This window comes from Rhinopithecus roxellana, chromosome 15 (genome assembly GCF_007565055.1).
Source record: "Rhinopithecus roxellana isolate Shanxi Qingling chromosome 15, ASM756505v1, whole genome shotgun sequence".
Taxonomy (NCBI): domain Eukaryota; kingdom Metazoa; phylum Chordata; class Mammalia; order Primates; family Cercopithecidae; genus Rhinopithecus; species Rhinopithecus roxellana.
In genome coordinates, this window is record NC_044563.1 from 87,176,097 (window position 1) to 87,193,074 (window position 16,978).

Consider the following 16,978-nt stretch of genomic DNA (forward strand, 5'->3'; position numbering starts at 1 on the left):
TCCCTAGAGCAGAGCATAAATTCCATACAAGACAGCAATGGAGCCAGTTGCCCAGAGAGCTTTGAATGGGACAATTATCACAACCTGAGTCAAGTAGAATGCTTTAGGTTTCTAGGAACAGAAAACCTAACTCAAACTCCTTTTTATGAGATGAAGTTTCGCTTTTGTTGCCCAGGCTGAAGTGCAATGGTATGATCTCAGCTCACTGCAACCTCCACCTCCCAGGTTCAAGTGATTCTCCTGCCTCAGCCTCCCAAGTATCTGGGATTACAGGCATGTGCCACTATGCCTGACTAATTTTGTATTTGCAGTAGAGACAGGGTTTCTTCATGTTGGTCAGGCTGGTCTTGAACCCCCAACCTGAGGTGATCCCCCTGCCTCAGCCTCCCAAAGTGCTGGGATTACAGGTGTGTGCCACCATGCCCAGCCCTGAAACTCCTTTAAAGAATAAAATGAGGCCAGGCACAGTGGCTCATACGTGTAATCCCAGCACTTTGGGAGGCTAAGGTGGATGGATTACTTGAGCTCAGGAGTTCTAGACCAGCCTGGGAAACATACTAAGACCTCGAGTATAAGCTGGGAAGATACTTCAAAGTGTTTCCCTAACGCCTAAGAGCCAGCCATTGGCTTATCTATCATCAGTTCCCATGACTATCTTCAGTTGTCCTGGTCTCTAGCATGCACACATTCATTCAGCCAGTGTTTATTGTGCCCCGCCATATGCTGCATGCTATTCCCAACACTGGGAATAAGGTGTTGAGCAAGGCTGTAGAGGTTGCATTCTGATGGAGGGAGACAGGCAAACTGAATCCAGTTGAACAGAAAATAGGTCATCACAAGCTGGAGGATGCAAATACAACAGCAAGATGTGACAGCAGTGATGGGGCACTCCTTTGTCCTAGGTAGCTGGGGAAGGCCCTGAGAAAATGACACTTTCCCTGACTGACCAGAAGCAGACAGCCAAGCAAAGGCCTGAGAAGTGCGTTTCCATCACGGAGCAGATGGCCAGCACACAGCTCTGGAGCAAGGACCAGGGAGGCCTGTCCAGAAGTAGAGAGGAGGTGGGCGTGGCCAGGACCATGAGCAACGAGAGGTAGAGTTGTAGGAGAGGAGGTCGAAAGGGAGACAGGCCAGGGCGCAGAGGGCATGGCCCCTAAGTTCAGATCTCACTATCCCTCCTCAGGAGCACCAGGGAAGAGGCCTTAAGCCCAGTCTCCTTCAGCAGGCACCCTCTGCGGTCTCCTCTGCTTTGACAGGCCAAAGGCTCCAGCTGGCCAAAAGGGCTTAGCTTCCCCACAGGGCAGGATACCAATCCCTAAGTCCAGGTAAGTTGCCCCTTTTCTGACATTGCTGCTCCCCAGTCCTTTTTCTTTCCTTTCCTTGCTACCTACCTGATTTCCAGCCCTTGATGAGATTCTAAGCCTCCAGCTCCCTGAATCACCCTTCATTTTAATACTCAAATACCCTGAGTCCTCACCCTTTTCGCTCTAGCCCTTAGTTGATTTCTTCCACCAATATGTCTCTGTGGTGGAATGGTCTTTTATGCTTGTCATGATTCCAGATGATGCTTACCATTTCTGCTCCCCGCTGCACTCCAGGCTTCTCTACAGCCATCTTTAGAGGCTTTCAGCTGCTTCTCCCAGCCACCATCTTCTCCCTGCCCTATCCCCCTATCCTATCCCAAGCACAGACACAGTCCCTTTCCCCATTCCCCCAAAGCATGCAAATGCCAGACTGTAGCATTTAATGAAGATTTCCTCAGGGCTGGGGATAACACGAGTGAATTATAAGACAATGCAAGTAACTGAAATTGAAAATTCTATAGCCAGGGAAAGAAATATCCATCTAATATCATAATTGTCTCTGCGAATAGGAAACTGCCCACGGGAAACACATTTTACATGGTTATGCGGAATAACACAGCCTGTCATTCTGAGATAGGACCTGGGCGTTACCTTTAATAACCTAAGGCCCCTGATACCTCCCCAAAGAGCTGTTTCCCCAGGGCCCCAGCACACTGTCTTGCAGGTGATTTCTTCACTAGGGTGCCAGGCTGAGGAGATGTGTGAAGCTAAAGTGAAATCAGCTTTCTCTCCACTCACCAAGTGGTGAATTTGCCTGGAGGAGGCTTCTGTTTCTAAGTCACACAAAGGCCCAGTGCTAACAGTATGGTTGAGAGATACATGCCGTGGCCTACTATCAGCCAGTGTACAGAGAACAGCAGATACACAGATGAGAGACAATGAATTCGGCTAATAGGTTTTATTTGTTTTGACATTGTGAGTATCTTTGAAATGAAAAGCTGATAGTTGGAATAGTGCCAAAAATGTTAATATTATTAATAACATACCAATAAAAGCCTCTAAACCTTTAAGGGTAAAAGAAAGTTTCTTATCTTGTATCCTCTTTTCCAACAAACACATTTAAGGGCCTTTGTTTCTGTCTCTTTCTCTCACTGAGAAAAAAAAAAGCAAGCTGTAAGACAATACGTTTTCTAAAATTAGCACATATTTAACTGACTTTTCAAAATCAAGTTCTTTTCAACCTATTAGATGTGTATATTCCATACAACATCCCAATGTTTAAGTTAATTTTTTTTTTTTTTTTGAGACAGATTCTTGCTCTGTCACCCAGGCTGGAGTGCAGTGGTGCCATCTAGGCTCACTGCAGCCTCCACCTCCTGGGTTCAAGTGATTCTCCTACCTCAGCCTCCCGAGTAGCTGGGACTACAGGCACCTGTCACCATGCCTGGTTAATTTTTGTATTTTTTTTTTTTTTTTTTTTTTTGTAGAGATGGGATTTTACCATGTTGCCCAGGCTAGTCCTGTACTCCTGGGCTCAAGCGATCCACCCACCTCGGCCTCCCAAAGTTCTGTGATTACAGACATGAGCCACTGTCCCTGGCCCATTTAAGCTAATTCTGAGACTTTTTCCCAAATAGAGAAAAACACATCTGTAAATCACAACTGGAAAAAGAAAGGAGAGCATGAAGGTCCTGGGAAAGGGGTGAAGGCCCCTGCTTGAGGACTTCATGGGGTTGGTATTCAGTCCCTCATGGCACCACAATAGGCTGTGCATTCTACAGCTGCTCTTCGTGGCCTGTGTAAATTCTGGGCAAAAATGACCTTTCCCTGGGTCATGTCTGCTAAAGCAAGTATCACCATCCAGTCAGATGGGGCTGATCCCAGCAGATGCCCAAGAAGGAAGTCACCCACTGTCTGTAAGTCCTACATAATCCTCAGGGTTCATTTTAGGTGCCACCTCCTCCATGAAGTCTCTAGTGAACAATGCCCCATTTGGAATGAAGTACTCCCTTAATAGTTTGATTGTATTTATATTGTATTTGATTGTACATTGACCACTTATCACCTCTCATTTTTATTTTGTAGTAAGTTAGATACATCTGTCTTCTCTCCTGATGTGAACTCCTTTAGGTCTGGGGCATAGGGTCTGTCAGTGCCCACTGAATTGACTTTTAGTTGATTTGGGCTTACTGCAGACCTTTACTACACATGGCAATTGAGCTTTTGCTCTCTGATCATGGAGCAGTTTCTAGTATGCAATAGTCAGGAGGCAGGAGGGGGCTGGTCAGTGTGTAAGTACCCAAGGGAAGATTAAGACAAGGTGCAGTCTGCACACAGCTCCTCACAGTGGGTGGAGGCATCCAGAGGAGAGAGGCAAGGTACCTGCACACGCAGCAGGCTGGTTATACCTCCCTCCAGTGTCTTCCTCATGTCAGGTGAATGAGAGCTAGAGGACCTTGGGATCTTGCTCTTTAGCCAGAAAATGGCCACCTTCCATAAGTCGTAATGGTGATATCCTGAAGTCAAGGTCACAGGGGAACAGATCTAATGTCTATTTTATTGATCACTAAAGTTTAGGGTCAATTGAGAGTGGGTGATAGATATATAACTCTTCATTCATTATCTCTTTGGTATTTATATTTTTGACTTATTTTTTCAGAGCTCCATTGGTCCCTATTCAGGAAATGCTAAATTTAAACACCCCGGTCCTGTTTTGGAACCTGCCACCTAGAGTTCTCAAGTGCTGAAGCCAACGACCTCCTTCCCATCTTCACTCACCAGTAATTCTACAGGGTCAGGCTCAGTGGGATCTGTCAAGGCAAGAGGGGTGCTTCAGCTGATCCCATACTATCACTCAGTTCTGCTTTTCTGACTCTCCTGTTTGCTCTTCAATCCAACCTCTACACTCCTTCAAGTACTAAAGTACAAATTTGAGCATGTAACTCTCCCACTTAAAAATCCTTCAATAACTGCCCTTCATTCTGAACAAGATCAAGATTGAGTTCCCTACCTTGGCATTCAAGGTTCTCTGAGACCCTGCCTCCATCTCCTCCTTATACTTTATGTTGAGGCCACACCTAATTGCTGGTGGTTCACACAATGCTTTCTATTCACCCCCATGCCTTTGCTTCTGCTTTAACTTTTTCTTGTGCTGTCCTTTCAACCCCTCTTTTCCTGGCTAGATCCAGCCTGTCTTTTTAGCATCTAATCAGTTGTCAGCTTCTTCAGGAAACATTCTGAAGATCCTGTGGTATGAGCTAAATATTTCTCGTCTGTGCTATCTTCTCCTAGCACCTTATGCCTGCCCCTGACATAGCATTTTGTGCTACTTGATGTTATCTGTGTGTGTGTCATCCCCAGCACCTCCCACTGCTCCTTGAGAATGGGCCTAAGTGTTATTCATCATTGTATAACAAGCACCTGGCAAAATGCCTGGCACAAAGTCAGCATTGAATAAGTTCTTGTTGGATAGAATTTCAATTTCTTCTATCTTACAACTTGTAAAATGATTTTTACAAGTTTTACTTATTGATTTCTTAGACAAATTCTACATGTCATTTTTTTTCAAATCTGCAGGCATAGTGGTTCTATTAATGCATCAAAGTAACTGAGAGCTAGCTCTCAATGCCAGAGAGCAAGGCAACACCCATGAGAATTAAGACAATGGCAATGAAGGTCCCAGTCATCATCTCAGATGGATTTGCAGTGGCATGAAGCCTCAAACAGTTCTCACAAAGGTCTTTATAAGAGACTTACCTTAGTTTAAAAGGCAGGGTGGGAAACCCATGACCATTTCCTCCAGAAAGCACAGAATTCCTGCAAGCCTGGAGTCACTATGTTGGCTGCCATGCTGTCAGCCTATCCCAGCAATCTTTCAAGGTGCCTCATTGCATGGCATCATTTGCTGTATTGTAAGAATTCTGTCCAAGTAAGAGTCAAGCAAGTTTCCTTTGAAACAATCACTTTGCAGAAGGAAATGGAAAGTTTCAAGCATTTATTTGTTCAACAAATATTGATTGAATACCTACTATAGGTACTGAAGATACATTTTTAGGGAAAAAATTGTCAAAAATCTTTGCTCTAGGGAAACTTGCCTAGTGGGAGACACAGCCATATTATGTTATACTGAAGGTAAATGCTATGAAAAATGAAATAGGGCCGGGTGCAGTGGCTCATACCTGTAATCCCAGCGCTTTGGGAGGCTGTGGTGGGTGGATAACCTGAGGTCAGGAGTTTGAGACCAGACTGACAAACATGGCAAAACACCTTCTCTACGAAAAGTACAAAAATTAGCCAGGCATGGTGGTGGGTGCCTGTAATCCCAGCTACTCAAAAGGCTGAGGCAGGAGAATTGCTTGAACCTGGGAGGCAGAGGTTGCAGTGAGCTGAGATCATGCCACTGCACTCCAGCCTGGGCAACAAGAGTGAGACTCCATCTCAAAAAATTAATTAATTAATTAACTAATTTAATTTAATAGAGCATGTAATGGGGATCGGAAGTGTGATATAGATTATTTACTTTTTACAGGGGGTTAATTTTAATGGAGGTAATGGTAGGGCTCACAAACAATTGGAATATTTGAGCAAACACTTGAAGGAGATGAGGGAGCAAGCCCTGTGGCCATGCAGAAATACAGGCTAAGGGAACTGCCAATACCAAGGTCTTAAGGAAGTTCACAAGAGGAATAGTGAGGACAGCAATGTGGGGGATGCAGGAGAGAAAAAAGAGAAAGAAGTAGGGATGAGATCAGAAAGGTAACAGTGGGTAGAGCTCAGGTTACCTGAACCCAGTAGAGCTTCAAAAGTACTTTGACTCATTTGCCAAGATGGCAATTTTTAAGAGAGATGTGACATGATCCAAAGTTATCACTGATCTCTCTGCTGCTGTGTTGAGACTAGACTACATAATGACAAGGTTGGACATGAGAATACCCATTAGGAGTCTACTGCTATAATCCAGATGGCAATAACAGAGACTTGGACAGTGTAGAAGCAGGGAACATGGTGAGAAATGGTTACATTCTGGGTATATTTTGAAGGGAGACCCAGTAGGGTTTTCTGTAGTGTATGAGAGAGAGAAGTAAAGGATGATTCCAAGGTTGACCATGGAAAGACAGAGCTGCCATTAAGTGAGCTCAGGAAGACTGCAGGTAGAGCACCTATGCGGGATGATCAGGAGTTGGACGTAATAAGTTTGAAGCAACTATTGGATATCCATAGGAAAACATAAAATAGCAGTTAGATGCAGGAATCTAGAGTTCCAGAGAAAGATCAGGCTGTAAAAATGGATGAGATATAAATGGTAAAGAGAAGAGGTCCCAGGACTAAGAACTGGGACATTCTATTTAAAGGTAGAGAAAAGAAGAGAAACTGATAGACAGAGAAGGAGCAAGTCATTGAAATAGTAAGAAAACCAAGAGGGTGTGGTATCCTAGAAGGCAAGAAAGAAATTGTTTCCAGAAAGAGGGAATGCCCAGATGTGACAAGTAAGATGTAAACAAAATGAGGATTACGAACTGACATTGGGCTTATCAATGTGCTGGATATTGGTGACTATGGGGTACTGGTTTGAATAGTGTCCTCCCAAAATTTATGTCTACCCAGAACATCAGAATGTCACCTTATTTGGAAATAAGATCTTTGCAGATAACATGTTAAGATGAGCTTATGCTGGATCAGGGTAGGCACCAAATCCCATGACTAGTGTCCTTATAAGAAGGTCATATAAAGACATAGAGGGACATACAGGAGACTGCCATGTGACAATGGAGGCATGAATTGTAGTGATGCAGCTATAAGCAAAGGATTGCTGGCAACCACTAAGAGGTAGGAAGAGGCAGGGAAGAATTCTCCCATAGAGCCTTCAGAGAAAGTATGGGCCCACTGGTACCTTGACTTCAGACTTCTAGCCTCCAGAACTGTGAGACAACAAAATTCTGTTATTTTCAGCCATCCAGTTTGTGATACTTCATTATGGCAACCCCAAGAAACTAACACACTTGATAAAGCAGTTACTCACTTGTCTGTACCTTGATTTTCTCAGCTGTAGAATAGGAATAACAGTACCTGCCTCAGAGAATTGTGGTAAGGAATAATAATATATCTAATATTCTTATAATAGTATATACCAAATTCTACATGTTAACCACTATAATGATTATAGATCTAATAATTTTGTTTTGAAATAATACTTTTTTCACTTGTTCTTTGTTAAATTCTCATTAGCTCATTAATTTAACAGATTAAACTTTCCTAAACTTTTAAACACCAACTTTATGTTCAATCATATTCTCTTAAATATTTTTAAATAAGGAAAAGGATATAAATCTAGTGAGTAAAATTCTCCTACATTTTTAAGCATTGTTTAAGCAATTGACTAATTAAATTTATGTGAATATTTCAAACTAAAATCATAAATTTAAAATGTGATTAAACACTCCAAACATCGAATGCAATTGTTAAACAAAATTGTTCTCAATCACATAACTTTTATAATGCTAATAAATAAAATCTTATACATTTAGGTGAAATTATCTTAAGCATTTCAACATCTTAAAAATAAGCTTTATAAATGTAGTATAATAGATTTTCCTAAGCATTTAAATGGTGACTATAAATTTAGTTAAGTTATTCTAAACATGTCCATTAAAATCATGAATCTTATAATTTTCTAGTATATCAGATTGTTAAGCATTTAGCTTAAAAACAAAAGAAAAATTGGGATAACAAGATGTGTATTGCACTTGAATAAATAAAATTTACACAAAAGCATCATTTATAATTCTTATTTGTTCAACCTTTCTGTGTCACAGTTCCTTTTCTAATTAATAGGAACAAAATGATCAGTTTAGGAGCTCTTTCTAGGAATTGAAATTACAGATGACCAGGGATTTGAGTCCCAAATTGCAGAGGTAGAATAACTGTGCACAGACATGGGACGGGGCATTGGTTGCCTCACAGGGGAATTTTACCAGAGCTATGAATTAATAAGGCAAGTTTCTTCTTCTGGTTGGCTTCTGCTTGCTGTACTGTCAGTGGGAGACAATCCTAGGCTTTTTAATGAAATTTCATTTTGTAACCCAGTGCATCATATATATCCTAGGAATCTTTCCAATTTCACCCTTATCGAATTTTTTGTTACAACTTTTATCATTCCTATTCCCTGATTTGGGTAGATGGAATTATGGACACACACACTCCCACATAGTAGTCACAATCAGAGCTTCCTGCTGAGATGTCCTTTTACTCTCTGTTCCTTCTCTTCATCCTTGATTCTATAGTCTTCTTTTGACCACACTGAGCCCTTCAAGAATAGGATGTGCATTATTTTTGTGTTTTTTTGGTTTGTTTGTTTGTTTGTTTGCTTTTTGAGAGGGAGTCTGGCTCTGTCACCCAGGCTGGAGTGCAGTGGCATAATCTCAGCTCACTGCAACCTCTGCCTCCCAGGTTCAAGTGGTTCTCCTGCCTCAGCCTCCCAAATAGCTGGGACTACAGGCACCCACCACCACACCCAGCTAATTTTTGTGCTTTTAGTAGAGACAGGGTTTCACCATGTTGACCAGGCTGGTCTTGAACTCCTGACCTCAGGTGATCCACCCACCTTGGCCTCCCAAAGTGCTGGGATTACAGGCGTGAGCCACAGCACCGAGCCTAACTTTGTTTTCTTATTGCTCAGCACAAATGCCTGGTACTCAATAAATGTTTGTTGAATTATGAATACATGTAATGAATATTAATTTGAAGTAACAAACTCCAAACATCCTCCGCTTTACTTCATCAGGTATAGTAATTTTGGCCCTGTAGTAATTTCCTATCTTGCCACCTCATCTGAAAAATATGACAGTCCTTGTCTTACCTTCTGAGTGGTGCCTTCACTGTAGCCTTTGCTTCTTGATTGTTTGTAATGAGCTCCTCTCAGTAAATAACAGTCTATATGTCACACATGCCACACACCATTTGCCACCTTTCCCCTCAAGGTCTACTTGACAGTGAATCTTAACACACTCTCCTATGAAGTCTGGACTGGTCAGAATTCATTTCTGGACTGAGAATCCTTTTTAGAAAGGTGCTGTAGTGGAGTTACTATTCAAAGCACAATAATTTACCATTCTGGGCATAGTACTTAAGAGCATACATTTGAATCCATAAAAGCATGGTGGCAGATTCTGGCTCTGCCATTTACTACCTTTATTATTTGGCCTTTTTCAGACTCAGTTACCTCACTGTAAAACTGTAATTGTAATATCTGTCACAGAGGGTTGAGGTAGGTGAGGCATGAAGGAGATAAGGTATGCAAAGTTCTTAGGATAGAGCTAGTGCTTAAGCAATCAATAAATAGTAGTTATAGCCCAAATGGACTCTTTCATTCTCCATGCTACTGACCCAATCTCCTGAAAGGCAGGATAGTCACATTCATACTGCTTTATTTCTTTAACATACTTGTTCTTAAAGGGGAGAGGGGAAGTTAAAAAAAAAAAAATAGAATGTCCTCTTTACAGAAAGCTAATCAGATTGTAAACTGGCAGAGTGTGATAATTCTTCACATATTTGTAAAGCTGCGCTAAGCAACAGTCAACAAAATCAGATTCTAAACCAGCAGAGCATGATGAATCTTCATATATTTGCAAAGCTGTGGTAAGCAATAAACAGTCAACAAAATCCTGAGATTTTTGTGCTTTTTAAATAAAATTTTAAATGTAAATTTAACAATATTAAGTATATATAAGATTAAATCATGTAATAAGAATCACTTCCATTTTTGACAAGCTTCTTAGTTCAGAGCCCTTAGGTACTTCCTGTAATAAAGTCCCATTTTCATATTCACAGAGAGATATTATCTAATGTTTCACTCTATCTTTTCATGTTCTTAATTTGGGGTCTGTTTCAATGGCCTGTCTCATATCAGCTGTCATTTTTGTGATTGAAATGTCACTTCACATTACAGTTTTCATTAGGACAGTTCTCATCTTTGGTTTCAATTCAGTTTAATTCAAATTAGATCCTTATGTCTCAGGACAACTGAATTCACTTAAAATCTCCTCTGTTCAGATAGGATTGTAACCACTACTTCCTGTTGATACTACTGGAGTTGTTGGTACCTTCTAAACCCCTGGTACTGCCTGGGAGCCCACCAAGTCTCATAACAAGGACACTGCTGCTTCTGCCCATGGAAATAGGGCTGGCACCAGCATTGGAACCAGCCAGGCTAGCATTATGCTTAATAGTTATTAAACCACCATTACAGTCTCTGGTGTTGATGCCTCAGTCTCTACCACCCTCGTCTCACCAAAATCCCACTGAGTCAATGCTTTTCTGAATTACAGAAAAATCTTTTCTCCCATTTTGTTTTATAAAATTTTTAGCTGAAAAACAGCTCACTAGGTTATAGGAGTTTGGAAAGGTGTAATTTGCTTATTTTGTTTGATTTGGTTGAGTTTTTCTAGTTTTCCCCCAACAGAAGCCAGACAAAAGGGGGCTGAGCAACAACAGCAAAATTTACTCATGTCTTCTCCTGAGACAACTTTTTCAGACCTAACTTGTATACTTGACTTTCCCTAGAATAAGTTTGTTTTCAAGAGGCTGGTCTTGCAAGACTACTGGTAGCAATGACCCTACCATGCCACCAGATGTATTGAAACTCTTTAATCCTGTCATCTTGTGGGCTTGGTCCCAGCTCACAAGCATTCTAGGACCTTAGTGGCACTGTCCAGAAGAGGAAAAGATTCAGAGCCCAGAAAACTCACCCAACTGAAGGACTGTACCTTAAGAAGGGGTAGACCAGTAGGCCACACCGCCGTATTTCCAGAGGCTGACCTTGACTGGCTAATTGCATGCACAAGGAAATTCACCAAATGAGCAAAGTCCAGCTATGGAGTTCAGGTCGGAGCTATGCTATGACTTGGCCATTGGCAACAATGTCTCTGCTAGTGGTATCCCTGGGTATGGGGACTGGTAAAAAATTGGCTGAGATTGCAGCCTAGCCCTCTAAGGAGGCCTTAGACAGGCCATAAGAAATCAGGTACAGAGGTGGTCCCTAAGGCTGGATACTTTGGGAGAGCTAAACCCAAAGCATTCTGAAGGAACTGCTTAAATGAAGAGGTAAAACTAGGTCATAACAAGGAAAAATGAGGTTGTACACAGAACTGAGGGGGTAAACAAGATACCTATGCATGTCACTAGCTGGGGGAATCCAGAGAAATGGGATGAGCAGCTAGGAAACCACAAGTGGGATATGGCACCTGCTGTATGCTACTAGTTTGGACTAGGCGTCTTAAAGGCAGCTAATCTGGCTAGATTAAGAGTCTAGAAAGCCAAGGCAGATAAGGTACTTTTAATACATCAGAAATGTGGACTGGACCTACAGAGGAAATTGACATAATTGCTAAAGCTTGGACTTTGAAATTAAAAGTCTTGGGTTTAAATCTTAGCTCTGACCCTTAGTCACAGTGTGGCTTTGTGCAAATTATTGTCTCTACAACTCTGCATCCTCCATTAAAGAACCCCAAGGGGTCTTTTAAGAACTTGTAAAGTCTATATCCCAGTGCCTGGCATACAGTAAGTACCCAAAAATGAAGGAATATTGGCTGATACCATCACAACTTAATTCCAGATCACATTCATTGGTGGCACTGAGCCTGTTAACAATTTGCTTTCTCTGATGAGAAAGGACTCAGGAATTGGCAAACTGATATGGGTATGGGTTTCACAGTTTGAAAGAGTGGCTAGGGAACCAAAGGCCTGACATAGGTGGTGGCTTAGAAAGTAGAGCTATTCGGAAGACGTTCCAGGGTAGCAGCTGATCTGGCAAACTGATATTTGAACCACAATATTAAGACAAATATCATTCATGCTTTCTTCCTAGACACAGAAACAAATACCCCTTTCCCAGAGATGTGTGTGTGCACCCGCACACATGCACACACTTCAAAGCCATGGGTCACAATCAAACATTGTTTCCCTTTGCAGTGAACACACTGCTTTTTAATGCTTTCCTTAAGTAATAGCCTCATATGTGAACTTTTGATCTCTGAAAGGAAGTCCATAAATTTCAGTGTCAGAATGGTTGCTACTCTTTCATAGTTTATATGTAAATTTTGTTATTCTTATATCCATAGAAGTCACTTCAGTTTTTTCTCTCTATAGCCGCAGTATTACTACATTTAATCTGTGCTGGCAGGTGCCCTGAGTTTAAATTAAGTTGAATGCTGGGCTGAGTGTGAAACACAAGAGATACTGCTAGTCTAAGTCTGGGGCTTCCTTAAGAGAGCCCCTCCTTCACATCTTGGAGACAAGGAATGATGTTGCACCACTCAGACCTCATCTTTGCATCCCAGCTGTATTAGTCCATTTTCATGCTGCTGACAAAGACATGTCTGAGAGTGGGAAGAAAAAGAGGTTTAATTGGACTTACAGTTTCACATGGCTGGGGAGGCCTCAGAATCATGGCAGGAGGTGAAAGGAACTTCTTACGTGGCAACAGCAGGAGAAAATGAGGAAGAAGCAAAAGCAGAAACCCCTGATACACCCATCAGATCTCATGAGACTTATTCACTATCACGAGAATAGCACAGGGAAGACTGGCCCCCATGATTCAATTACCTCCCCTCCTGGGTCCCTCCCACAACACATGGGAAGCCTGGGAGATACAACTCAAGTTGAGATTTGGGTGGGGGCATAACTAAATCACATCACCAGCCTTACCTCCGACCACTTCACTCCTCACACTACAGTCCAGTCACACCAAATTGTGATGATTCCGTCAATGCACCATGCCCTTTATTGCATTTCTGCCTTTGCACAGTCTCTTTTCTCTACCCCAAGTGACCTTTCTTCCTTCTTTCCAGAGGGATTCCTCTTAAGCCTAAATGGCCTACCTCAAGACTCATCCTTCAGAATGTTCTCTGTAGACCTCCTCAATCCCTTTGAAGTTACTTTCTCCCTCTCATTGCCCCTGCAGTATTCCATACAGCTTCTCACATTGTAATTTCTCCATCTGTGAGCCCTTTGAAAGCAGGGTGGGTGTCCTACTTATGGTCTTTATATCCCCAGCATCTATTAGCATGTCTGGCACTTGTTTGATGCACATTAAAAATGTATGAATGGGCTAGGCGCGGTGGCTCACGCCTGTAATCCCAGCACTTTGGGAGGCCGAGGCAGGCAGATCAGGAGGTCAGGAGTTCAAGACCAGCCTGGCCAACATGGTGATACCCTGTCTCTACTAAAAATACAAAAATTAGCCAGTTGTGGTGGCAGGTGCCTGTAATCCCAGCTACTTGGGAGGCTGAGGCAGGAGAATTGCTTGAACCCAGGAGGCGGAGGTTGCAGTGAGCCAAGATCATGCCACTGCATTCCAGCCTGGGTGACAGAGCAAGACTCCATCTCAAAAAAAAAAGAAAAAAAAGAAAAAAAATGTATGAATGAAGGCCAAATTATTTTTTTGTTTTTTCTTCCTGCAGAAACGATGACCATGAGTAAGAGGACTGCTTGCGCCAAGGACACAACAGGACAACCATCTCACAAAGATCTTAAGTAACTTTTTCCATCCAGCAACACCCAGACAATTCCAGTGACCAAACGCTCAGCTGTAACCACAGCAATAACTGGCCTTCTTTCCAGACCGGGTTTGGTGAACCTGAATGGTTCAGCCACATTCTGCAGGTGGCCCAAGGTGATGTGCTGCAGGGTAGCATGTCTCTCATGCCAAGAACCAAGATTGGACTATGAATGAAAACAAATGATAGATATAGTGACAGTATATCTAGGACTGTACCAGGAGTACCAGGACTCAGTGTTTCATATGAAGCCTTTGGTGGTGAGGACATAGCATCTGCCCTGGAAATTGTTATTCTAACATAATATTATTTTCTAGAATGCCCTGGAAGGACAGAATATTTAAAAATATATCCAGGTGCTAAATAGGCAGCAGATCTCAATTCACACATGACTACCTTTGAGCTAATGACTGTCTCCAGAAAATAACTGTTCCCCAAAAGTGCTCCAGATTTGCAAGGAAGAGCCCCAAGAGAATAATAGGACAAGCAGGCTGTTCCCTGGAAAAAAAATCTAGTGCAAGGAGGGCTAGTTCACAGCAAATTCACTGCCTCCTCCCATGCACATGGTAGAGAGTACCAGTATCAACATGGCCCTGTTTTCTGCTAAAACCAGATTTTGAGGAATCAGAGACCCCCAACACTATTCACTCAGTAACCAGCAGCCACTTCCTTTCAACTGGGAATGTTATTAGAATGAAAAGTAATTGTTGGCCGGGTGCAGTGGCTCATGCCTGTAATCCCAGCACTTTGGGAAGCCGAGGCGGGCGAATCACAAGGTCAGGAGATCAAGACCATCCTGGGTAGCACGGTGAAACCCCATCTCTACTAAAAATACAAAAAATTAGCTGGGTGTGGTGGCAGGCACCTACAGTCCCAGCTACTCGGGAGGCTGAGGCAGGAGAATGGTGTGAACCTGGGAGGCAGAGCTTGCAGTGAGCCGAGATCGCACCACTGCACTCCAGCCTGGGCGACCGAGCGAGACTCCATCTCAAACAAAAAGGGGTAAGATGAGATCATGGAGAGAGAACACAGCCATCCCCTAGAGAAAGGCACAGATTTTGGGTTTCTCTGGCCTGAGTGCCTTCTGGGGTATTTCCATATGCAATGGCCCAAAGTCATAGCCTTGGGCAACCACACACAGAGGCTTTCTTCTCACTTCAGACACATACATCACTTTCACAGCACTTGGGGATGGAAATACCTGTAAGAGTGAAGGTCAAGGGCCCTCCCCAGGCATCTCATTCATTACTCAGCTTCCTTCCTGACCAAGTCTGCCAACCAATGGCCAGCTATGCGCCTCATCCTCATTGCTTCTGCCTCCCTGTAAATGAAACCAAAGGCCTCAGCATATCCTGGGAGGACTGGGGGCTGTTACCTAATGGTCATCTCTGTCCCATTATAGATGCAAGGCACCCCATCCACACATTTGCACCACTACTTTAAAATAATATTTTTCTTTTCACACAATCTCTTTGCAGCAGAATCCAGAGTTGGATTGTAGTTTACCTTCCCGGAAAGTTCATTATCTTTGTTTCAATTAACATTTCATCATGGAACTAACTGGGTGGAAGAAGGATCGTTACATGTCTTCAGAAAGTTCTCATTGCCCCAGCTGCCTAGTACTGTACAAGAAGCTCTACTCTGATGGCAGATCTAAGAAGGCTATAGGCCTTTGGTTGTAGGAAGCAGTGTCATTACATTCAAGCTTCACTTCTCTGATCGACTTCCACCCACTGGGATTCAAAGAGAATCCAAGGTTCTGCCTATGTCTGATGCCATAAGGAAAATTCAACTTCCTCTGCTCAAGGTTCCCCTCTGCTCATCTTTCCTCATTCGGACATCCGCCGCCATACCAGTGTTTAGAACCAAAATATGAAGGGCTAGCACTACCAGGATAGTTAGCAGAAATATTGTCTGTAAAGCTAGGCAGATGAGCCCAGAGAAATGGTCCCAGAGAAAGAAAACTGTCTTCAATAGGTATCAGGTAGCCATCCCAATAAATTCTGACATGTCCTTGGCAATGAGAGCCTGGGCTGGAGATCCTGAGGCAGCTGTGCCTACTGTTCCCCACCTCAGGAGCTTTCTGTGCAGAAAGCCAGCAGCCTTGAGATACTAATGAGGATGCAACTGGTTTGTTGGTATGAAATAGAAGGTGGCTATGTAGGGGCAAGCAGGCAAAGAGGACTATCCACATGGCAGGCAGGTGGCTTTGTGTCTAGAAAGCTTTGCCTAGCCAGTACAGCTGTGGCCAGAGGCTGGTTATAAATTTGAACTCCCTCAGCCCATTTGCAACTCTGCCTCTGTTCTCTTGCATTCTGTTTGGTTCCCCTTTAGTTTCCCAGTAAATGCTCCTTTTGAAAAACTACAACCTTGTCTCATTTAACTTGGGGGAAGGGGATTCTCCAATATCTTTTCCAGGATAAAGAAGGAAATTAAAATACCATGAAAAAATGGACACAGCAGTAGAAGGGAAACATTCTGATGAGACCTTGGGAAAAGCTGGTGCCAAGAGAGAGGGAGAGGTCAGGTGTCCCCCCAACCAACTGGCACTGATTCTCAGCCCCTTCCTCTTACTTCTGTTGACTTCAGGGAGATCTGCCCTTGATGTGTGTTGCTGCTGAAGCACCCTCCCAGTCAGTGAACTGGACACATGCAGCAGGCAGTATGATGTCCAGGAAGTACACTGGTACATGACAGGAGCAAGGGTCAGGGAGGGGAGGGGAAAGGTTTATACAATGCGGATGTTTTCAAAATTCTCCAACAATCATGACTCTAAATGGTATGATTTAGGGCTGGGTGCAGTGACTCACACCTATAATCTCAGCACTTTGGGAGGCCAAGGCGGGAGGATCACTTGATATCAATAGTTCAAGACCAGTCTGGCAACATAGAGGGACCCCCCCATCTAATTTTAAAAGAGACCCCCTGGCTAATTTTTAAAAAATTAGCCATGTACCTGTAGTCTCAGCTACTTAGGAAGCTGAGATAGGAGAATCACCTGAGTCCAGGAGCTTGAAGCTACAGTGAGCCATGATTGCAACATTGCATTTCAGCCTGGGTGACAGAGCAAGGCCCTGTCGCTCTAAAAAAGAAAAAAAACAAAGGTATGATTTAGTTCATATG

The 16,978-nt window shown here is 42.9% G+C and overlaps 1 protein-coding gene across 1 annotated transcript in view; it reads left to right on the top strand.

The window, feature by feature from the left end:
- Nucleotides 1-14,604, top strand: part of SYT9 (synaptotagmin 9) — a 229,336-nt gene extending 214,732 nt beyond the window's left edge. The window contains exon 7 of the mRNA XM_010361027.2: nucleotides 13,760-14,604. Coding sequence (XP_010359329.2) covers nucleotides 13,760-13,768 — 9 coding nt within the window. The 3' untranslated portion in view covers nucleotides 13,769-14,604. The remainder of the gene's footprint in view (nucleotides 1-13,759) is intronic.
- The last annotated feature ends 2,374 nt before the right edge of the window (nucleotides 14,605-16,978 follow it).